This window comes from Haliotis rufescens, unplaced genomic scaffold (genome assembly GCF_023055435.1).
Source record: "Haliotis rufescens isolate VD_foot unplaced genomic scaffold, xgHalRufe1.0.p SCAF_19, whole genome shotgun sequence".
NCBI lineage: Eukaryota > Metazoa > Mollusca > Gastropoda > Lepetellida > Haliotidae > Haliotis > Haliotis rufescens.
This window is the reverse complement of record NW_025963879.1, coordinates 18455752-18481628: the sequence shown is the minus strand read 5'-3', so window position 1 is coordinate 18481628 and position 25877 is coordinate 18455752. Positions and strand designations below refer to the sequence as shown.

The window sequence follows — 25877 nt, the reverse complement described above, 5'->3', positions numbered from 1 at the left end:
TAGCAGTTAGCATGCTGAAAGGAATTGGTTTAAAGGTGGCGGTGTGACCAAAATGTCATGATTCAGCTATTCATTCCTGACTGGGTAACTGGTAGTCTGGTACTCACATTCTTCTCTGTGTTATAAACCTATAGTTTTACTCTGTGCCACTTTTGAGATTGCTTGCCCGAATTTGGCTCTTAGCCTAATTATCAGTAGAATATAATGTGATTATGTACTCAGCATCATTATTTAGGGGTCAGGCAGATAATAAGATTAAGGGGGTTTGTAAATAATGGAGTCTGGACCAGACAATCCACTAATTGACATCATGAGCATCAAGCCATGCAAGTTGGGATATGATGACATACATCAACCAAGTCAGCGAGCCTGACACCCGATTCTGTTACTCGCCTCCTACGACAAGCAGTCGCTTTTTATGTCAAGAATGGGTTGCTGAAAACCTATTTTACCCCGGATCTTCACGGGTCCGATAATAAAAGATAAAAGTATAATTTTTTGTGCTTTTTTACAACTTTCAAGAATGCAGTTCAGTTGATCTGGAATGAATCTTTTGATACCCACATTGACCGTTACTCGTCATATATTGCACGTGCTTGGGCTAAACCATTGGTTGCGTTCAGGTGTTTGTTTTGGGTAGCTGTTTCCATCTTTTTAAACATGAAAGTCGGTGAGTCCTTGTTGTAACTCTTAGTCTTATGTTAAAAGTTGGAAACTTGTTGGTAGATTAAACCTCAAACCTCAAGGTTCCAGGACCCCTTAATTTTGAACATTGTTAATGTAAGTAGGGGTTACTCTGTTGAGAAGACTGGCCCTGATCATGGATACTGCAGTATGGTCTGATTCTGTTGTTAAGCCCTGGGTCATATGTTGCAATCAATCCAATCAATTTATGACTTTGAAAGTCACGTTAGGAACTGAATACTTGCTCTAATGGATTGCATGCATTCACCTATTCACATGTCAACAGTCTGGGGCATGAATATTTGATTAATTGGTCTCAAAATAATATGCTGGATAATGCAGAGTGTGTTCGACATAACAACAGTTTTTATGTTTTTGGTGTGTTGTGATAATGTATGGGGCTATTGCCATGGCAGCAGGTACCTGAAATATGTTGATTTCTTCACTGACAATTCGACACTGTACATGATGTTAGTAATGCTGACATCCCTGCCATGAACTATTATCAGTGGTAAGTCAACTTTTGGCTTACTGTTAAGACTCGGCAGACCAAAGTCTGGGAACACTTCAAGAGGTGATTTGATGGTCCTGGACTTGGTTGAGGGTATGTTATCTTACCCTGATGGCGTGGATCATTGGGCACAGTGGCAATCATTGGATTATCTGGTCCAGACACTGTAATCTATGGTCCAAATCTTATGACTCGTGTATAGCTGAGTGTGGCATTGAAAAAATGAACTTAAACTTGTAATTGGTGCTGCATTTTTGTAAGTATTTTCAATTTGTTTCACTTCAGGACCATTCACAGATGTAGTGACAGCTGATTTGAAACTTAAGAATCCATCAGACAAGAAAGTATGTTTCAAGGTAAAGACAACAGCACCCAAGAGGTACTGTGTCAGGCCAAACAGTGGTATCATCGAGCCTGGTCTCGCGGTCACAGTGGCAGGTAAGATTTGCTGCTACACTAGGACCTATGTCCTTTTAAGCTGGGTTGGACTGGTTGTACTAGTTGTATATAAATACAATTATTGTTTCAGCTTAGGTGGTTTGATGTACTAGAGACTTTCATTGGGGAATGTAATGTTAAACTTCAATACTAAAATACATTTGAATTTCGGAAAATAAGAATGAAAAAAATAAAAAAATTGAACAAAATAATCATTTTCCCACAATTTGCCTAACAATCCTAGATAAGTCCCTGGGTAGCCTCATAGTTTTAAGTATTGGTCATAGTTGAACCTGGGTCTGATCCCCTGTCTGGTACAGTGTGTAAAGCCCATCCTTAGTGGTCTCCGCTAGGAAATTTGGAAACTGGAAATAGAGGTGAAACCAAAGTTATATTTTTATATCAAATTTATTATATATGTCGTTGTGAAAGACTGAGTTTTCATTGCAGTGAACATAACACTTGATATTTCACTGCAGTGAGCAACCCTTGTCTTACAAGAGTTACCTCCCCACTAATAGTCTCCCCTTTATCTGTCTAGCCCAAACACAAACTGTTGACTTCTTTTTTACGTTAGTTCCACATTGACAAGGCAAAATAATGACAGATGGTCATTTATGGAGTTAATATAGCTTCCCCCTGTTTGTTATTCTCTTGAAAATATTTGTTATAAACTGTAAATTTCTGTTCGTTTCCCAAAGCGCCATTTTTGTGACTTGAACAGCATGTATTCTTTCGCTTCCAACAGCGATCTTACAGGTTTCAAGAATATGTTTTATTGAAGTTGATTTTGTATATTATCATATCCAAAAGTATGATAAAGAATTTTTTTACCTCAACTATTTTTTGTTACTTATGTATATATTTTTTAAGATTTTGCAAACATGGAACTACTTTTTATGTTTCGTTTCGTTTCAAGGTTTTACTCTCACTACACAAAAAGTATATAATAAATAGGATATTCCATGTGTCAAGTGAAATATGTTTGGTCATCTCGTGATGGGGAAAAGAGATATTTTCACAGCCACTTGTGAAAATATCTTCTTTCCCCACGTCACTCAATGAAAGAAACAGGATATTTCACTTGATACATGGAATATCCTCTTAAAAGTCAATAAAAGTTGTAAACTACGAGGCTTAACAAAGACTTTTAAGTTTTATTGATAAGTGGTGATATGTTTGATATCAAAAGACAAGTTAGGTGAGATTGTATGTTTCATCCACAATCATTCTCACTTTTCTGTTTGTAAACAGTAATAACGGGTAGCTTTAGTCAGTGTTCCCGCTGGCTATTGAAACTGCCAGTCCACCAGGACTGGCGACTCTAAAAATTACCAGTCCCCGCTAATTTTTGTCAGTCCCAACTTTCAACAAATGAAAATTACCTGGTTTTAAATCTTTCAACTCTTTTCTTTTTTTTATAATTCGAGACTAAATCATGTAAATTGTTGCAAATATATATTTAACCTATAAGTAAAGCTAAATGTTATTTCTTTGCACTAAAAATAGACAAGGGGGACCCAGATGGCAACTGACAATCTGACTTCGAAAAATATACTTATATGAATATCGCCGAAAAACAATATTTATAAGGTACATGCACTTTATTTGCCGGTCCACAGGGACTGGCAGTAACATGAATTACCGGTCCAAGCCTAATTTTACCGTTGAAAAACTGGTAATTACCGGGAAACGGGAACACTGTTAGTGTAAAAGGTACAGTAAACCAGCTTCATTGGCAAAGAGATTAGTGATGTCAGGTTAATAAATGACATCACAATTGACTGCCAAAGCATTGTGGTGCAAAGCCATTGTTGCGATATCTCCTGGGTGATGTATTGCTTGATCTAACCCAAGCGATACGTCCTGTGGAAGTCAGTTGTGGATGATAAAGTATTTTATTCACTTAGTCATTACATGCAAGGAATACTTCCTGCTCAAAAGACGTTCTTTCAAGGCCTTGCGGTTTGTGTCATTTCAGTAATGTTACAGCCATTCGAGTATGACCCAACGGAGAAGAACAGGCACAAGTTTATGGTCCAAACAATGTTTGCTCCAGACAGCAAAGTGGACACTCTAGAACAATTGGTAAGATTTACACTCTTGTGTTGTTATTTCATATAATGTGATAAGGATTTCTTGCCAGCACTGATAAGCAGCAGAATAACCATGATAACAGACTGCTGACACCTTGCTGGATGCTTCTTAGTGGTGTGTAGGCACTGCTGTAGAACTTAAGGGATGTTCTGGGTATTTAGAAGTTTCTTATTGGGTGATGATTTGTGTGTTCTGCCTTTCTGTAGAAATACAGGGCATTTTGTGTCTATCCATCTTCCCGAGGCAAGGGAGTTGCCGAACTAGGCCGGAATTCCTGTGTTCAATCGTAGCACCACCAGTCCCTTCTATGTCCCTCCTACTGACAATCAGATTCCTATCTCTTATGTCACTTGCATTTGCTTCAAACAAAATGGCGGCACCCAGTGAAGAAGATCTGATCGATTATCAAGATCTGTATTGTAAACGTGTCTTACTTCGCTAAGTTCATCAAATCAGGTGAGCACCTTGATTAAAAAGTTGACGCTAAGTTGACGGTACAAATGCTTTGCAAATCGTGCAAACGACCGAAGTCTGCACTGCAGTTTACGAACTGGATGTTGATTTCATTTTGTGATTTTGATTGGACTATGGATAAACTCGTTAGCATGGTTAGTCCAGCCAAAATACAACTCCATGATTGCAGCCTAGTTCGGCAAGGGTGGAAACTAAACTTTTATAGTCAGTTAACTCCCTTGCCTGTCGTGATTCACTCAGTATTTGACCTTGGTGTAGAAATACTGGGCTTTATTTGGTATGTCATGATTATCATAGTTGTCTGCCTTGCTGTATTATGCTTTTTGAAAATTTATGAAGGTCTTTTACTCCTGATAGGGTTTTTCTTAAGTGAGATGTACAGAAAAACAATCAGTAGGTCCCTTTTAGATTTGAGAAACAAAATTAATAAAACATGTATTATGTGTGCACAATGTCCGAGGTGGTTATAACTAAATTCCCCTTTCACATGGACTCTCACATGCAACCCTGGGGTGTGTGCAGTGTAGAATAGGTGTGTGGCCTGGCATTTACTGGGGCATTGTATCCTGACAGTGGGGATTATTGCTTATGCTATCACTCACTGTTCACCAGTCTCTCATGCAGACCCTGAAACAAGATTTGGTTTGTTTGTTGTTTAACGCTGCACTCAGCAATATTCCAGCTATATGACGGCAGTCTGTAAATAATTGAGTCTGGTCCACGTCAATCCAGTGATTGACATCATGAGCATCGATCCACACATCGCATCAACCAAGTCAGCAAGCCTGACCACCCAATCCCGTTAGTCACCTTTACGACAAGCATAGTCGCCTTTTATGGCAAGCATGGGTTGCTGAAGACCTATTCTATCCTGGATCTTCACGGGTCCCTGAAACAAGAACATCAGATTACACCCAAGCAACCTTGAGTACTAAGCCATTCTCAGGGCCCCGATCCACAAGGTGATCTTAGAGCAAAGACAATCATAAATCTATGTTAAAGTATTGGAGTTACCATTGCCTTAGCTATGATAGATTTGTGGAACGGACCACTGGGCCCTTTCTATTATATTTTAAAAGACAATTTAACCCCTCGGATCATGTTTAAGGGCTGTTCAATGTTGATATTGTTGCAGCCAGTAGTTGACAAAAATAACATATATGAAAATACATGTCCTTTAACACAGGGACTTACTGAACAAAATAAAACATTCTTAATTTATGGAAATGCTTGTTTTCTCTTGGCATATACTGTGTTTAGCCATAGAACCAAATTGTCCTGATTATGTTTTTACCTTCTGCAAGATCTTGAGCATAAATCTATGGGTCTATTCAGACACGTTTTTTTGCACTAGTGAAAGACAGGCCAATCCAGTAATGAACAGAATCATGCAAGTACATTTCTCTTTCTGGTACAGCCAACTGTATTACTTGTTCAATTGGCTGAAGAGGCACCTGTCAAATGTTGCAACATGGAGGCAAAAATCAATAAGAAATGGTGGTATTGTTGGCGCTGCAACTATGTTAGAGGAATGCAAGGACAAATAGTGCCATCTGTCTCCCAATTCTGACAACCTTGTCATGGGTGGGATTGGAGCAGGATGGGGACATGATGGGGAAGAGAACCTTGCTGTCAGGTGCTGAGCCTGACATCTTGTAGGCCACCGTGACCCAGAAAATAATAAGCCTCAGTCGAATTATCGTTTTGGAATTTTATGTTATGTTGTTTGTGATTAAAACTGAACATGGCTGTTCCATTTTTGTCTGAAAGAAAACAAGGTCCTCTGGGGTTCCTGTTTTCAGTGCCATAGACAGCTGACATTTGGGATTCAAAATATTTTGTTCCATAAATTGAAAAATGCAGCCATTAACATTTTTATGAACATTGTGTCGATGACATTTGTTTTTGAAAGTGTCTTCATTTTGTCCCTTACTTTGAGAAACTGATGATAATAACGGATGAAGGAATCAAGAGGGTTTTATTGACTGGTTGCTGTATGAATCAGTTGTTCCTTGCCAATTTGTCTGTGTTATGTGGAGTAAATGACGTCACTGTTGCATAACCAGTGCAGTGAGGTAAGGGTCAACCTTTGATCTGCTGTTAGGTGGTATCATTGATTCCCCTGATTAGCCTGAGCTCAGCTTGTGCTGGAGATGGGACATAATGTTACCAGTGTTTCAAATCAAGGATGAGCATCAATTAGGCATACATTGTCCTCATGTTAAAGGGCAGTAAGGTGGTATAGTGGTTAAAGCATTCACTCATGCCGAATGAAGAGGTTTGTTTCCCTACATGGTATTATTTCTCTGCATGGGTACAATTTGTGATGCCCATTTCTTGTGTCCTGTTCCGTGATATTGCTGGAATATTGATAAATGTGGTGTAAAACCATATTCTGCTACTATTGCAAAGCCCTAATCTAGTCAAATTCTGTTTGATCTAATAAGGTCAGCTTACCCGTGAAGATCCGGGTAAGAATAGGTCTTCAGCAACCCATACTTGCCAAAAAGGCAACTATGCTTGTCGAAAGGGGCGACTAACAGGATCAGGTGGTCAGGCTTGCTGACTTTGCTAATGCATGTCATTGTATCCCAATTGCGTAGATCGATGCTCATGATATCAGTCACTGGATTGTGTGGTCCAGACTCGATTATTTACAGACTGCCATCATAGCTTGAACATTAAACAACAAATAAACGAACAAAATAAGCTCAGCTGAAAATAGGCCATATAATAACCCTACATTCTTCTAAAAATGATGTTTAGAGCAATGTTCAGGCTAGTTGTCTCAAAGTTTTTGGCACAGACAGTACTTGCCTAATGTTAAAACTAGGAAAGTTATGAATTTGGAATTTCATTTTTACAATTATTCTCCATTCATGTTGGAATAAGTCAAACATCTGCTCTTTGAAGAGTGCATTGTTAAATTGTAACCTGTTACTGGCCGACTTTCTGGCCAGAATACACCCACAGTCAGTCATACTTGAACTTCCATGTAATAAGAGCTGGCTAATAAGTATCATGTGGGTACAATTTGTGACCTCCCTCTTGTCATTACACCCAGATGATGTGGATCAGTATTCATGCTATCAACCCCTGGTTTTCCTTACCCAGATTCAGTTTTGTACACTCTACTGTGATATAACTAGAAAAACTCTTTGAAATAAAACAACAATCATGCATTTTATCATTTGAGGGAATTGTACATATTGTAAAAGGAATGGCAGTGTGTGCTCCAATCAGCATGATCAGATAAGATGAAACACGTGGGATTGGTTTCTGGGAATCTTTTGGAGTCTCCACTGTTACATAATGATTAGTGGTTATTGAATCACAACCATATGAAAGCTGCAGCTACTCTCTTCATTTAGCACAAACATCACCGCTGATCATTAACGTGACAATCACAGACTAATCCAGCCTCTCACAGCAGTAACAAGATGTGATGTAAGAGGATTTCCTGTCAAGAGCTGTCCAACTATTTTTTGGTATTTTGATCAACTACGCATGGATATGCTAATTTATCCTATTAGTGGTGTTTTACAGCCACCATTGTATAGTTCAGGTCATGCTAGCCTTCTGTGAAGTAAGCTTGCTGAGGAACAAGAGCCTGCTGCAATTATCTAGCTGTGAAATTGTATAGGATATGTTGCAATATCTTTAGTCATTTCTCATGACAGTGGACCGGCTCCGCGGTCTTGTGGATAGAGCCTCTTTAGTCGATCCCTAGCTGCGTCATACCAAAAGACGTTGAAAGATGCTACTTGTCATTATCCTGCCTAGTTCTCGTCATTAGGGGATGCAACAAGGTCTGGTTGGTTGTGACTCAGTATACTGTGTCCCATCAGGTTATCCATGTCAAAACTGCAGCATGGTATGTCATTGGGCTTGCATTATAAAACTGATATTAGTCCTGACCAGTGCGTTGAACCCCATTTCACCTCCCGTATCATGACAGTGTGATTGTAATTTGCATTTTAAGCAGTGTTGTGAGTTGGGAGTATTTCTTTTTGAGTCTGTGACATTGACCATGATAAGGCGTGCAAACACAGCTAATTACTGCTGACTAAGCTGTTTCATCTTCCTCGACTGTTTAAAATTAATGAGGGCTCTGGGGTCCTTGAGGTTTGCTCCTATGTTATTTAGACCTTGGTTCCCTTACATATTTATCTTTTAACACTAGGGATATGACAAAGACTCCCAGTCTTTCCTGCTTAATTTTGAACATGACTTCACTCACTAAACAGCTGAAGGATGTATTTATATAAATCCAGAATATTAACCTTACCTTTAATTTGAATAAGAAAATAAAAGATATGGATTAGAATCAATACCATTTCTTAAAAGGAACAAACACACTGTATTTATCTAATAACTTACTCCTGGCAATAGAAAGTAATGGACTTTCAGTATTTGTTCAATGTTAACAACATTGTATGCATGTTCAAAGGGAAGTCATTGCTTGTGGATGTCAGTACTACAACATGAGATTTGACTTCAAAGGAAAGCAAGCACTTAAACACTTGAAGCATGTTGGGATAAAGGTTACAAAAACATTTTCTGATCAGCAATAGGTTTATTGGACATGCAATGTTTACAGAACAAAACCAGCCATAAAAATCAGTCACCAGCTACTGACAGTGATTTTCTATAATTTTAGGGTAAAAAAAAACTTGACCGAGATTCTCTGATAAGGTAGAGTTGCGGAGCAATTTAACTATTGCAGTGGTGTCATGTTAGTTGAAAACGCTATAGCCATTTATTGCAAAGGTTCTACCACTATTGCAATAGAATTGTGAGGGTATTCTGAACATCTTTACCTTCAAATAATGCAGATTTCCTTTTTTGATGCCTCAAGGAGAGATACACCAATCAGAGATCAGAACTACTAACCCAAAACGAGCCTGTACACTGTCAATACAAATCCAAAATGGTTGTTACTGACTTAACATGAGATGGTATGCTGTCAGTAACAGCCATCTTGGATTTTTGAACACCCACCTCACATATTTCGCATGAAAATTCTGGTACAGACATTTGTTATTAGAGGCTGTTTTGTGTTTTAATATTTTTAACTGTGATGTGCAAGGATATTAATTTTTAAAAATCACGTTCATGACTTTATTGATAATGATTATGGTTAAAAATTTCCAACAAGGGTTGGGGGGCACGGGTGGCCCAGTCGTCTAAGGCGCCCCGATTAGCTGTGCAGAGTTGCATCCCTTGGGCACGCCAGAAACCTATGATTGTGGGTTCGAATCCCGGTTCGCCCCGATTATGTTTGTAGGTTTGTCAGCACCATACCCGTGCTCGTGGGTTTCACCGAAGTGGTAAACGTCTAAGACCTGCATCACTTCGGGCTTTCCTCCCACATTAAGCTGACACGCCGTGATATGACTGGAATACTGTTAAAAGCGCCGTTAAACCCAACTCACTCACTCCAACAAGGGTTGGCCTCAAAGGTTTGAAAAGTAGTCTCCCTTTGACCCTCAACCTCTACAGTTGTGTCAAGTTTTCATTTTGACATGACATGCGGTAAAGATATCAGATAGTGAAAACGTTTCAGCTTCATGGGTTTGTTATGGTGTCTTTAGTTGCTGTATATGGTGTCATTTTAGGTTAGTAGAAAAATATTGGGCTCGGCTGATGCCCAATAAATTTTCTGCTAACCTAGCATGACACTGTGCATATGGCAACTAAAGTACCATAACTAATAGTATTCAACATCTCCGCCATTTCCAAGATTTTCATTTAGAACTGAGTGTTTTCAGGGATGTAGTCTAGTGCATCCTTGGTTGTCCTGTGTGTTATATCTCCATTCTATTGTGATTGTGATTATGCATGTGTTTTTCATTGTTTGACATCTGTCAACACTGGACACTGGACACTGCCCCTGTGGTGTTGTAGATAGAGCATCTGCCCAGGGAACAGGTGGTCGGTGGTGTGAACCCCTGGCTGCGTCATACCAAACGACATTAAAGATGTACTTGTTTCCCTGCCTGGTGCTCGGCATCAACAGGATAAGACAAGGACGAAGAGGCTTGTAGTCCTATACTGTCTGAGTGGGCTATTCATGTTAAACTGCGGCATGGTATCTTAGTGGGCTAGCACTATCAAACCGATATTAATCGACTAGCACAAGCAACCACACCCATGTGTATGCATATTGCTATATAACTGCAATAATCTTAAACAGGATGTTGAACTCTATTCCTCCTCATGTCTGTCGAAACTATTGATAATCAAGCATGGTATTGATTCCAAATATTCTTGGCATGAGTATATTGCCTTTGACCCATAGATAAAGGAATAATTGGAGCCCTGTGAAAGTCCGCCTAATTAACTAAACATACATAATGTTACACTCATTTTTGTCAATGTCATGATGTTGCTGATATAATGGAGGACAGGTGGTCAAACTGACCGAGGCAATGGTGTGATAATAACAGGCATGATTGGTTCATTGCCTTGGCGACTGGCGAGGCTGTGTTGGTGTGGATTGATGGTCAATATGTGCATTCATAATGCATCACCCTCATACACATGATGGTCTAAGGTGCCGTTGCTATTCAGAGTTTGTTCCAGGTTGCGCCATTGGCACGTTCAATTTTCAAATGGTGCACATTGAAATTACGAATGGGCCATGATGGCGCACTGTGCTTGAATTAATTCCAATCTAATAAAATATATTAAGGATCCCAATACCAAAACAACATGAATGTGCATCGAATGAATCCGCATTAAAACTCCAAATCATACACTCCCAAATACTGTATTATGTTACATATAGTAGGTATGTGGCTTTTCACGGGGCGTATCACTGTTTTGTACTCTTCACGCTGTACAAGCAAACATTTTGCATATGAAATGCTGTCGAGTAACTGCATCAAAACATTTTATTTTGAGCTCAGAGATTGGCCATATCGCCAGCAGTAGCCAGTCATAATTTCAAGATGCATATTTCATTAGCAGAACATGGCTGGATGGCCTTGATGGCTGAACTCATTGGTTTAAATTGTTGGCTGAGATATTTTCATTATTTTCAAAGAAACGAATTCAGTTGATGATCATGAGGAAACAGATAATCCATTCTGAGGAAATACCAGCCGATATTTTACAAGCTAACTTACAACTAAGTGTACACATTGCAGTGTCTATGACATGGGTCGCTTTCGGCTTTCCTTCCATATTGAGCTGACATGCTGTGATCTAACTGAACATGCTGAAATACTGTGGCTTTCACCGAAGGTCCTGATGTGAGGGCTTTAGATGTGTAGACGTAATCAGACTGTCCTCGCAGATGCGCCTCTTTTGTCAGGGATGGTACGGGCTGTGATAGTTGTCTGGAACCTGTGTAAAATCTACGGTAACATAGTGCCATAAGTGCCATGTGTTCTGTGGATGCTGAATTGATCAATGTGTGACGTCACGCTGCAAGGTACCAGATTCAAGCATTCTTGTCTTGCTATCTGTTGTTTCATGTAGGTGTGACATGACAAAATTTCACAAAGAATATCAAAAGTGGTGTTTTTTTAAACTCTGTACTTCCAGTGGCAGTTATATGGGGTTGGATATGTGACCCTTTATAGAGAGCATTGGAAGCAATTTCTCCTGAATATTCATTACTACTTGCAAAAAACATGCAATACCAGTGACAGACAAACAAAATGCAGGACTACTGAATTATAGAGTAAGAGTAAAATGCAAGCAAAACTCACTCAGTCTCGATCTTATATTGACCCAAAGATAGGAATCCTACCTTATCTGAGATGCTGGTACTGTAACAGTAATTGTTTTTATTGAGTATCATTTCCAAATCAATAGGAAGTATTGTCAACTTGTGGCAACATGTGGTATGGTGATACATTGTGTCCTGATTTCTGTCAATATTACAACCAACTGGCTACATGAGACTGCTGGGTCTGGTTCACCTCTGAGACCCATAAAATGACATGGAATTTTAAAATGCATTTTTCATTATGGATTTGAATAGTTTGAAGAATGTAGTTTCACTGGTTAATGAGGGATCCACAGTGAATGCATTTATTGTAGATTGTGCAAGTTTGTACCCAAGTCCTGCTGTGACTCATCACTGGCAGAAAGTTAAAAAAAACAACGGCAGAATCTGTTCAGAATTATTGTGTCCTGAAAATGTCACTTAATATTTTCAGAAATTTGTTTAAAAATTTGAATTTTGTTGGAATTTTTTTTCTGTTTTATGCTGTGGTTTGGTGGTAGTTAGCTGGGAACATGTTGATGAGCCTTGATACTTGGTAGCATATGGGGTGAGTTCAACCGTTACTTACAGTCTTTAAAGTGCCCTGTCACCATCACATGGGTCACTATGGAAGATTACATCTCCGATATGGCTCACATCATGCACATAGTACTTCCGTCATTAACTGGCAACAAACTCTAGCACCAACAGATGGGCGGCAGAGGCAGGTATTGATCAACATGATCTTTGAATTTGTGGTAAATTTAGCTGTGTCCTAGATATGCTGAATAGCTAAATGTTATGGTGTATGTGGCATCTGTTACCACTATCAAATAGATCTGCTATGTTTGTGATGCAGTGCGAGCTATTTGTCGTAAGGACTTGCGGAACCTTTTAATTATGAGGAACACAACGTTTCGGAGTATATTTTTACTCCTTTATCAGGTATTAAAAGGTATTAAAACTCCGAAATGTTGTGTTCCTCATAATAAAGAAGTTGACATCCATAAATTCCATAAATGCCATTCAAAGACTTGCTGAACTTTGTTAACCTATCCAGTGTATGTTAATGAGCCAAATGAAACTGAACTTCTATCAGATGCTGTTTAGCAAAATTAGCCCAGCATATCCGATTGTCAAGCTCCTCACAGTTATATCCAGTTCGCGGAGCTCTCCATACTATCACTGCCCCCAGTCGAAACTCCCTACTGTGATAGGTGACCACAACCATGCTTGGAGTTGAACTTGCAGTAGATTGATCGTTATGTTTACAAACAGGTGATGACTGCCATGAAGCCGAATACTCTTACCCCTGCTAAATTAGTTTCTTTGTTTGTCAATTTGAATTTCTGTTTCATTACAACTATCATGTAATTGGTATAGTAACAATGTAAGAATGTAAAGGGGAAGCTGGTTGATTTTCCGTTCCTCTGCCATCTCGAACCAACCTGATCAAACCGCCAAAAGGGTAATTTCATCTGGGAAATATTGTCAGTCATAAACCTTTTACAAATTCACGATGATGGCATTCCCAAAGACATAAACAAAAGTATAAACGTTACTACATTTGGGTTTAGAGGGCAAATTTCAAAACTCTTGTAATGGCAGTTCCCACAGTGAGGGCAGCAATGTTACCGAGAGTGTAACGAAGATGTCACATACTGGGAAGGAGCTTGTCCGATTGTAATGTAAGGGCGACCACTCTGGGTGTGTTGACATCATCTGTTAGTTGTCAAGATGGCCTTGAAGCAATTCGCTGGCCATACTGATGAATGGGGGATGATTATGTTGTGTGTGTGAGGCTATGTATCCCTCATCTACTGGGGTAGGCCTATGTCACACAGTATACCCTTCGAGACCGATCAACAGATTATATTGGAAATCCTGATTTAGTAAATTTAGTATAATGTGATTTGTAAAGAGAAAAAGCTGAGAAAAGGAAGGAAATTGCTAGGAAATTCATTGTTGTCATTTTTAGGTTAATTTGAGTAACTTTTTGGCTAATGATGTTTTGAAGAAGATCACATTTCTGGTCAATGTCAAATTATAACAATAAATTTGTTATCATATATATCTGCATAATCCTGGAAGGAATATGGGCTGTTGGGTAGCCTAGTTGTTAAAGCATTTGCTCGTCATGCCAAAGACCCAGGTTTGATTCCCCCAATGTGATATTGCTGGAATATTGCTGCATAACCATACTCTCTCATTCACTTGGATGGAATAGACCCCTCTGGTGACATGCTATCAGCCATTGGTTTGGCTATTGATTACTCACAGGCTATCATGATAGATATGGAATATTGCTGACTAGCATAAACAGCAACCACTTGTTGTATAGAACTTGTTGTGGGGCACGGGTGGCCCAGCCTGAGGGACAGCAGTTTGCTGTGCAGGGTTGTGTTTTTTGGGCACGCCAGAAACCTGTGATTGTCGGTTTGAATCCCAGTTCACCCCTATTATGTTCCTAGGTTTGCCAGCTGCCAGACCTGTGTTTTAGGGTTTCACCAAAGTTTCACTTCAGTTTTTCTCACCTTAAGTTGACACCCCATGATATAACTTGAATACTTTTCGGTGTTAAACCCAACTCACTCACTCACTCACTCACTCACTCACTCACTCACTCACTCACTCACTCACTAGAACATGTTGTAAAGGGACAGGTACTTGTCATGTCTACATCTGACTCCCGTGTTTCTACATTCTAAGGTCCCGGGGTAGAATAGGTCTTCAGCAACCCATGCTTGCCGTAAAAGGTGACTATGCTTGTCGTAAAAGGCGACTAACGGGATTGGGTGGTCAGGCTCGCTGATTTGGTTGATGCATGTCATCGATCCCAATTGCGTGGATCAATGCTCATGATATTAATCACTGGATTGTCTGGTCCAAACTTGATCATTTACAGACCGCCATCATATAGCTGGAATATTTATGAAGGCGTTAAACAACAAACCAACCAACCAACCAACCAACCAACCAACTACATTCTAAGGTCATGGAGATAATGTGGGAAGGTGTTGAACTTGAAGAAGATAAAAAAACATCATCAGTCATTTTATGATTACTGCAATGCTCGGCCTTTCTTTTAGTCCAAAATGAATGGTGGACTATTTGGATTTTCATCATGGTGTCTCCCTGTAAATGATTTCAACTTGAATTAAGTATCAGTTTCCCGCTTAAAGCATCCCTTTGAAGGTCATTTGTAATATTTTGAAGTGTTCAGAGTTGAATGGCTATTTTGTGGATTACGATGCTGTATTCAGGTGCCATCATCCAGGATGATATGAACTGCTCAGGATAGAGCTCTGAAATTCACATGCTTACCCTCGGGAACTGCAAAATGCTCTGAATGAAAAGTTAAAAGTTTTGACATGTTTGATGTTGGCTGTGCAAGATCACGCTCGAAGGAAAAAAAACAGCATTGAAATCATCTTGAATTGAATTCGTTTAGTGCTGCTGGAATTGCTTGAATTTGTCGGTAACATCGCTCTGTCTTGGGACACCTTGGCTCAGATAGTGCAAAGGGAGAGAACTCCAATGGCCTCCAAAGTCAATACTTCTGGCACTAAGGTAGACAAGGTGTTTGGCTAACCTTTCAAGTTGGCAACAGAAGCTGTGGGGCCACGCCCTCGTGCTAACAATAGACTCACTTCAGCACTGGGCTCTTTTCATTATATCTGTAATGTCTGCTTCCCCCAGATAGTCAGGAAATGAAACTCAAGTCCAAATAATCCATTGCCACGTTTAGATTCATGGACTTCAGACTCAACCAGTAGAGAGAACATTTGCATAAGACACATATAAACTCGTTAATTTTGTAGTCTGATGCAGATATTTAGGGAGTGTTGTAGGGTGGCGGAAAGGTATCCAGGTGTTGATTCTGGGGTGCAGAGAGTCCACCTTTTAGAATTTACATATGCTGTACACCTGTCAGTGCATTGTCAGGTTGACATGCCATAGTTTAACAAAATGCAACGACATAAAGTGTTGTTACAAAAATGTTTAATGCTTAAATGAGTTACTGCTCAGTCTTTAAACTTATCTCACTCGCTATGCCCATGATGATCCACTGCCCTATCAACATGATATATTAGAAACAAATGCTGGATCTTTCATATTCCAGAACAAATGATTGACAAGTCATTTCAGGGGTGAGCTTGTGCCAGAGTTCATGTTCCTGCATGAAAGCACTCTTAGAAGTAAGGTCCAGGCAAGGTGCAGAATAGGTCCCCAGTGCCCATGCTTCTTGTTAGAGATGACTGATTAAGATCAGGGGGTCACAATGTCTGACTGTGTGTCATTGTATCTCAATGGGCTCATGGTATCAGCCACTGGTTTGCCACCTTGGTTATTCTGGGCCAGAAAAGGTCCACATGGCCCATGCTTCTTGTTAGAGATGACTAATGAAGATCAGGGGGTCACAATGGCTGACTGTGTCACCATGCCCTGAATGAAGGGATGGTTACTCATTCTCACTTATATGCATTGCCCAGATTTTATTATTTTACAGTCAGCTGTGATATTACTTAAATACTGCTGACTTAAATACTTAAATACTACATTCATTCACTCACTCATTTTAATTATGGTCCACATACAACATGTACAAGACACTGGAACAATCATGGAAATAACTTTATATTTGCCCACTGGTACAGATCCAACCCATGAAGAGCCTAGCTTAGGAAATCAATATGAAAGGGGAGCTTATGAACTTCAGGGTTTAGTCTGGCTTGCTTGTTAACATGTAGGAAACAACACCCTCATGGAGACCATGTGTTTCCACCCACACACAGAAACGAGGCCCACATGACGAGGCAGTGCCTCTCTCGAACTATTCACGCCCATGCAGAGGTGGGAACAGCCTTATTAATCACAAACACTGAAACAATCACCTAGAACAAATGTCCGGAAGGGATATTTTTAAGTCCCTTGAGTGCTTGTTGTCTTAAGTACAATTTGGGAAGCCTTTTTCCCTTGTTTGATACTTGTGTGAAAATGCAACCAGTTTTGACATAAATTATGTCCTATTGATAATGGAAACATGGTGTCTTTTCCTCACATGTTGCTAGTTGTATGAGATGGTATGTATATTATCTTTTTGGCTGGCAGACTCAATTGGTAGCATTCTTGTTTGTGTTTTCTCACGCTGCCTGAACAGTTTCCAACAGCAGTGGTGAACCTACAGACTCTGAGTCATATGCCTATGCTTGGGATGTATATGAATGTGTAGAGACAGAGATCATTGATGTTAATTGCCATGTATGTTTTTGTTCCAGTGGAAGGACGTGACACCAGAGAACTTGATGGACTCGAAGCTGAAGTGTGTGTTCGATATGCCCGAGTCAGCACAGCAGGTCAGTACCACACAGTACCACACAGTATATGTTATCTGAAGGCCGTTTTGGTTTTGATTACTTGTTTTCAGATCCACTGACCCACAATGTATCAGAACAAGAATAATATGTTTGAAAGTCTTTTTTCTGTCCTGCCATTTCCAGTCTGCGACTTCAGCTACTTGTTCTAATAGTCCATATAATTTTCTGCAATTGTCTTTAACTAACTGCAGCAATATAAAAAAAATAGGTCAGTACTTAAATAGGCGAATGCCAGTTGGGATTCCGGGTTGGACGAGTCCCAGCAACCAGCCTGGTCATTAGAGGGGGCTTAATGGGTTGGGCGGTCAGGCGGTCAGGCTCGGTGATTTAGTTGTCATCATTTCCAGATGGTGTGGATAGTAGCTCATAATATCAATCACTGGATTGTCTAGTCCAGACTGAATTATTTACAGGCTGCTATCATAAAGCTGGAATTTAGAGTGTAATGTTAAACAACAGACGTACACAACATGGAAAGTAACTCATCAACAACTTTTTGTATCATGTGTTTTAACCCACTGATCATGCTGATGATTGCAGAGATCACTTTGTTAGTTATTTTCTTTATTTCAATAACTAACTGTATGGTATGATTAGATATACCCCTCGTTTTAAAAGTAAGATCTAAATAATGGACAGAAACCATAGGGGGTTGGTCGTCTTATGCATTAAATGCAGAGGGACAATTACCTTTATTTCTTTCCTCTACCAATGCATGATGCCATGTAGGAAACAATATCATTAAAATCAGACCTTTGTTCTCACTACCGCTAAACAAAGATCTGAAGACATCCAAATAGGGGTCACATCAGACCGACCTTTCATCCGACCAATCAGAGCGTCGCTTACCAGATTATGAAAGTGACAGTTGGAATGTGATTTCTAATCATGCATCCTCGAAAACTTTAACACGGCGTATTCCGAACGATAGTTACGGGTTTAACGACTGAATCCTTACAATCTAGACCATCTATCAGCCATTCCAGAATGTTCTTTTGTTCAGGTTTTAAATTTGTAATCAAGAATTTGTCAAAATATGTTTCAAAGTGTAGTTGCCAATTTGAAATTAGTGCCGTAAAGCACGAGAAAGCTGCCTTCTGATTGGTCATTCCATTGGTCGGTCTGACGTGACCCTTAATGGGATGTCCTCAGATCTTGGTTTAGCGGTACCGAGAATTAAGATCTGATTTTAATGAGATTGTGTAGGTAATGATCAGTCTGTTAATTGATAATTATTATTGACACACTAGTGTGTGTACTTATATTTCGATCGAGTATTTAAATGTTCAAATGGAAATAATTTGTGAATACTTTGATAATTCTGTTTGAAACTACACTGCTTTTTAAAAACTAGAACAGTGTTACTGTTATTATCGCCTTAAATTTGGTGGCTTATGTTTTGTAGAAACGTTGTATAACTCAGTCAGTTCTCTAATCGGAGCTGTTATTTTCATGTTACAGTCAAGTGTGGCGGACGTGGAGGAGAAGCCTAAGATTGTACGTCCCTTGGAGACACAAGCTGTTAAGCCAGCGGTAAGAATTCCATGTGCTTGAAAATAGGGTCTTGATGGGGGTATACAGCAGTAGAAACTAACCTTTTAGTCCACTAGTCATCATAATGATAACATATAGCAAAACCCTTAAAAATGGCAAATGTCTACTCGTCCTTGAGATGATATCGCATTTTTGATTAAACCTTTTAAGGACTAAATTTGATGCTGAACCATTTCACATTTTCCTAGGCCCAAAATATAATGACTAAAGTCCCCTAATAATGCTAATTTTACTGACTACTGCTTTTGACATTTATAAAAAATGGGGGGTGCCAGATGCTTCTAGTCAGAGAAAAAGCTGTGGTTATGGTCATTGATAGGAACATTTTATAAATTTATCCTGATTTGCAGAAATAATTTTGTACAATTAATTCCATACAATCATGTGAAATAAATAGTTTGGGAATTGGATGATTGGACATTCCTCATTATATCAATCACTGGTCTGTCTGGTCCATACTGGTGTAAAACAACAAACAAACAAACCAAGTTCTGAATAGCAGGTTGGGTATGGGCAAATGCCTGCCCAGGATGTATGCGCTGTTTGTGTAACGATGTATTGTGTCTGTTACAGGTAAGCAGTAGCACAGACCCGGAGCTGAAGAAGGCAATGGAGGAGTGTTACAAGATGCAGAATGAGATCGGACAACTAAGGGACGAGAACAGCAAGCTAAAAGTAAGTGCTCTTCCAAAAACCTTCTTCTTCTTCTTCTCTTCCAAAAACCTTCTTCTTCTTCTTCTTTATTATTAACACCAAATGCCATCAGTGGCCATCAAGTATTGATTAGCGGCTGCCAGTGGAATCAACTCTCACTTCCACGGTGTGTCATTGTCAGTAGATTGGTGTCAGTTGATAAGCTCACTGGTTCACTTCCCCTGTGAGGGGCATGGGTGGCCCAGTTGTCTAAGGTGCCGCGAATCGCTGTGCAGGGTTGCGTCTCTTGGGCACGCCAGAAACCTATGATTGTGCGTTCGAATCCCGCTTGCCCCGATTATGTTTCTAGGTTTGTCAGCACCATACCCATGCTCGTGGGTTTCACTGAAGTGGTAAAAAAGCGGCGTTAAACCAAACTCACTCACTCACTCACTTCCCCTGTGAAGGTCTGGGTTAGAATCGGTCTTCAGGAATCCATCCTCATTGTAAGCGGCAACTAGCGGGATCGGGTGGTCAGGCTTACTGACTTGGTTGATGTCATCGTAACCCAATTACGTAGTTTGATGCTGATGTTTGTCACTGGATTGTATGTTCCAGGCTTGAAAAAAATAATTCTGCCAAATGCAATCTTGCATGTTGCCCTAAAACATTTATGCATTCAATAGGTTCAAGTGTTTGACTGGCTACATGGTTAAATATTCAGATGACTCTTTATTTGCCACTTAGCAACAAGGAGTTTCACACATGTAAAATGTCAGAATCTGTATGGAAATAGTTTCTTTTCTTAGAATCTAATGTGAATTAAAGTCTTGTCATTCATGTGTTATTTTCTTACAGGATGAGGGCATCCGTCTGCGGAAAGTGGCAATAAAAGACACTGTATCCTCCACGCCCACATCCTCGTCCTCGTCGATGTCAACACAGGCCAACCCAGCCATGGCTCTCCCCCCAGTCGTATACATCATTGCAGCTGTAATACTAGGCTTCATTATTGGCAAATTTATCCTCTAATCTTATCAGACAAAAACAAGAAACTTTTAACAAACCCTATTCAGTTTCAAGGGAGATAACCTGTATTCAGTTTTCAAGGGGAGACAATCCGGTCTGTTTCGTTGCCTGGAGATCGACTGTACAAATAGTATAGGCAGTTGGCGGAAAGACCCAAGGTAGCCTCGTTACCAGGATGAGGGCAGGATGCTAGGCCATCTCCAGGGTGTGGGCAGGTACAGGACACGATTCATTGTTGCACTGAAGGAATAAATAATGCAAAAACTAAGGTTCTATTTGTGAGAATGTAAAGGCATTGAATTGTTGTAGATTTCTGCCAGCACTTTGAGTGACTGGTTGCTTGTATATTTCCTTGCTTACTGTGTAATTATGTTTTCCCATGATCAGTGTTGACTTGCTGTGTCAATAGGCATGTGCTGGTTTCAAGTAAATTTGTGGCCAATTTAGATCATTTAATCGTTTAAGGCTCCCAGTTGCTACAATTTGATCTTTTTGATTTTATTTTTTTTATCACATGTCTCTGAATCTTTGTTTTTCTCTCCCAAATTTGAATTAGTGTTCAGACAAATCTGCAGGAATGATTTTATGTACATATGCATGAAGGTTGTTTTGAAAATTGTGAAACTGGTTGCAATTGTTTGTTTCCCATCAGCACATTAAATAGAATATTCATTTGAAAATGATTACGACTTTGTGTAATATTTTGTTTCAAAATTCCGGTCTGCACAGAGATCTATTTAGACCTGCTCAGAGGCCGTTTTAGGCCCCAAGCTTGAAGCAATTGACACTAAAATTTCGCAAATTGGAATATATAATTATGAGATAATAATAAAGTCATGTTATTATGGTAATAAGAAATGTTATAGTTTTACAGAGGTGACTTGCATGTCACTGATAACCGGACCAATCAACAAGAAGGGTTTAATGTTTAGTTTTGCATTTTTAAAATACAACTGAATGTACGAAATTAAAGACTTCATAAAATTCCCAATTTTGAACCAAAAAAAATTTCCCCCCAATTTTTCTGCCAAGTGTATTTAGTTTAGAATTCTAGATAAATCCCTGCTGCAACAAGATTATTGTTATTATCAGAGTTGAGTAACAAAGTTGGGCATAATCCTATTGCTTGAAATTAAGGTCAGAAATAACCATCATCATTTTTATACAAAAACATACATTTTTCCAATTATTTGATTCGGACCATTGGTTAAAGACAAATGTATGAACGATTCTATGGTAATTGGGATGTCTTGAGTTTAAGGGAAACATTTTTGCATTTAACAAAGGCTGAATGTTACTCTGAACAATTGTGTTTCTGCTACTAATCAGTTACTATTCCATGTCAAGGGTCATACCAGTCCAAAAACGATGTGGCAATCATCAGTTGTAAAGTGTGTATGAATGGGATGTTAACATGTGACAAGTGTCTAGCATAGCCTTCGGTCTCCTCCTGTTTTCACATTGCTTGCGCTTCCATGAGAATTTGGTCTGGACTTCTATCAGCATTAGAAACTGCATCGACCCTGTGTTGGGATAAGACAATGATCTAGTCATTTAAAGAATTACCACCTCTTCTTGTGTGCACTAGGCTTGGACATCGGTCTGAATTTAGATTCAAAGCCATTCAAAATACACATGGGTGTCTGCCAATGCTAGTTATATCATGTTGATCAATCTGGCAGGTAATGACTCACCTAATTACACAGAAAACATTTGGTCTGACACAAGTCATTTCTTAACACGTCTAGACCTAGACTTGAAACGTGACCAGCATGCATCTGCGTCCCTCTTTGGAATAGAGGGGTGGTCGGGGGGGCCTTGTGGTTTAAAGCGTTCACTCATGATGCCAAAACTCATGGGGTCGATTCACCATGTGGGTGTAATCTGTGAAACCCTTTCTGGTGTCCCCCTGCCCTGATATATATGGAATATTGCTGAAATTGGCATAAAACCATACCCTCTCACTTTAGATTTGAGATTATGAAACAAACCTAGTCAGTTATTTCTCTCTTCAGGGAACTGATGGTAATTATTTCGTGTAATTATTTCGTGTTAAACAGGAAGAGAGAGAATTGCATCATCAGGGTATAGGGCTAACAGCTCCAGGCCGTTTTGTTTGTTTCTGATGCTGATGGGCACATAGTGATCACAGTAGACACAAGCTAGTTTCTGCAGGTTTCATATATCTCAAGGGAAGGAAAGGATGAATAATATGGATGTATTTAAGTGCTTAAAATGAAAATTAAGCACCTCATAACCATATTTTCACCAAACACAACAATAACAATGCACCATTTATACTATGCTTGATAACTAGTGCTGATTTGCCCATATTGGCTGTGCATGATATGCCAATAACAGCAGATCCAGGACATGCAAGCTGCTTTTGTGAACACATCCCCGAATACCCAGGGAATAGTCCTGTCCTGACCAACATCAAACCACATAATAGGAATCATTTAGACCTAACAATTATAGGACTCCATGGCAGTTACTTAAAACTGTTGATAACCCCGACATCATCGAGGAAAGATGAAAAGTTGAACAGTTGTCCGGCCACCAGGACCTGTTTCACAAAGGGAGCTTATTGCCAGGATCGATTCCGGGGTAGAATAGGTCTTCAGCAACCCATGCTTGCCGTAAAAGGTGACTATGCTTGTTGTAAAAGGCGACTAACGGGATCGGGTGGTCAGGCTCGCTTGCTTGGTTGATGCATGTCACCGATCCCAATTGCGTGGATCGATGCTCATGATATTAATCACTGGATTGTCTGGTCCAGACTTGATTATTTACAGACCGCCATCATATAGCTGGAATATTGCTCAGTTCGGCGTTAAACAACAATCCAACCAACCAATCCAGCCAGGATGATCGTAACTCCCGTACATTAACAGTGACTTATGGAAGTCGTAACACTAAGATCGTTTTGTGAAGCCGGTCTTTGGTATGGCTTGGGACACCCTCATGGTTAATGGATATGCTTGTTGTTTCAAAGTCTGGGGTGTGATTCCCCACATGGGTACATATAGTGAAGCCCATGTTGGGGTCAGCTGCTGTATCATGACTGGAATATTGCTAACAAAGGCGTAGTAAACACAGCTCGCTCTCTGTCTCTCTCTCTCCCAAGAACATTTCGATTTCGACAAGAGATCAAATGTGAATATGATTGGTTAAACCCATGCTGTTATTTAGCCTGTTATAAATGTTATCACGCTTCAATGATATGAAGTATACTACTCAAAAGAAGTTAAGGACCACCTACTTCTTTCATTTTATAGTTAATCTGTTCTGAATCAGGTGGTCCTCAACTTCTTTTGAGCAGTATATATTAGATGATGGAGAGTTGTGTCCCTGGGAATTCAAACAGGATGTTTAGTAGTTTGAGATATTGGTATCTGTGGAAATAGAACTGAATGAAAGAAAGGATATATTTATGAATATTATCTGTATAATAGTTTCCTTGTGAACAGCTTTTCCTATGAGTTTAGAGTAGCATGATATTAACATCTATTTTAATAATGAACTGGAATTAATATTTGGTAATGGTTATGATATGAAAATACTTTCAAATGTTTAAATTTTAACTGTTTGTATATTCCGATGTTAACTCACTGACATAATTCTGGACTACATTTTTAGATGGTTATTTTATTAGAATAAGTTTTAAATATAACCTAAATTTCAATTGCTTGCACACTGCCCCTCACCTTGCTTTTCCCGTCTTCGTTGCAAAGTGGAAGTGTGTGCCTTGGTTTCTAGTGGTTTAATTTGCAAAAGAAATTCAATATTGTGATAAACATTTTGCATATGCAGTTAGTCCTTCCTTCACAGGTTTATAAGACTTGAATGGAAAGACACCAAACTTATCACAGGCAGGAGTGGTTATGTACTCTTAAGCTGTGGGATCACACGCATCGTAACAGGTGATGAATTTTGTAATGTCATCAGTACGTACTTTTCTTCAGGCTATGATGTGTGAAAAAACTCATTTTGATTTTCGAGGAAGGTTTTAGATAAGTAATTATGATAAATTATTAATGTAATGCAGCTCTATTGTCAGGTTTTCATATTGATATGAAACCAACAAGTAAGAACGTGAATTTGTATTCTCTTTGAGTTTCTCTCAGAATATTATATTTACTTGTATTAATCGTTTATTACTGAGCAGTCAGTGAATCAGCAGAGGTCTGTCTTTATCAACTTAATGAGTTACCTCCCTTTGTAACATGGTGGGTGTAAAACTAAAACTCAGTATAAAAGATTTCAGATTGTAACAAACCTGTGAGGTGCTACCTCCCATTACAAGAGTTTGTGGTTACTGCTGCCTGTGTTGAAGGTTTTGGTCGCGGTGAAGTGTGTATATAATTTAGTGCCGTTGATGTTTGTTAGTGTATTATAACTACTGATTATGTCCACAAACAGCAGCTATTGTTTGACTAATGCATTGTTGTAATATACCTTACGTTACCAAGCTTAGTACTGAGTTAATCTAATGGGGAGGAGGGTCACAATGGTCCAGAAATTCAAGAATACTTACAACAAAAAACACACTCTTAATTCACTGGACATTTAAACACTATGTGCGCTGAACTTCACTTTAGTCAATGTATGTTCAAAATATGTAAGATCCAAAAGTATATTCACTTTGAAATTTATGAGTGACTTAATTGGAGAAATTTAATCTAACAAGATTTTGAAAATTAAAAAGTAAGAAATGTATATTTATTTGAATTTGATCAAGGTTTCTATTGTTTGTGAAGCAAGAAGATGGAAGTTTAGCTTACACAATGTTTCTATTGTCCTTGAGATTACAGATGCTAACGTGGTACATATTCACCTGACTTTGGGTTATCTAGTTGACAGCTATCTTCGACATCTGATTGATAGATAACTGAAATCTGAGTTGTTTGCAGTAAAGGTTAGCATTGATTCTGTATAAATGTATTAATTTATTCAACTAATTTGGACACTGAGGTCCAGGATGTGGCTAAAACTGGAACCATCTTGATTAAGCATTTTAGTTCATCTTGCAATACTTTATTCTACAGAATAAAGAATGTTCCAGATCATCATGCTGTTAGTTTTGTTCTCTTTGTTGAAATATACTACTCAAAAGAAGTTAGAGGACTCCTGAGTTTTTCGTGTAATTATATTTAATCTGTCATGGCTGGTAAATTTTGGTACCCAAGCTTCCAATTGTGGGCGTTCTTTAACTTGTTTTTAGTTATATATAATTTGCCATCTCTGAAACTGATCTTTGAGTGGCATTAGAGTGTTGGATATGTTGTTTGTTGTTTAAACACGCACTCAGCAATAATCCAGCTATATGACAGTGGTCTGTAAATAATTGAGCCTGGACCAG

The 25877-nt window shown here is 39.1% G+C and overlaps 1 protein-coding gene across 1 annotated transcript in view; it reads left to right on the top strand.

Annotated features, from left to right (window-relative positions):
- LOC124137534 (vesicle-associated membrane protein/synaptobrevin-binding protein-like) overlaps positions 1-25587 on the top strand; it is a 56395-nt gene extending 30808 nt beyond the window's left edge. The window contains exons 2-7 of the mRNA XM_046503872.2: positions 1481-1633; positions 3615-3721; positions 17201-17278; positions 18761-18832; positions 19427-19528; positions 20345-25587. Coding sequence (XP_046359828.1) covers positions 1481-1633; positions 3615-3721; positions 17201-17278; positions 18761-18832; positions 19427-19528; positions 20345-20518 — 686 coding nt within the window. The 3' untranslated portion in view covers positions 20519-25587. The remainder of the gene's footprint in view (positions 1-1480; positions 1634-3614; positions 3722-17200; positions 17279-18760; positions 18833-19426; positions 19529-20344) is intronic.
- The last annotated feature ends 290 nt before the right edge of the window (positions 25588-25877 follow it).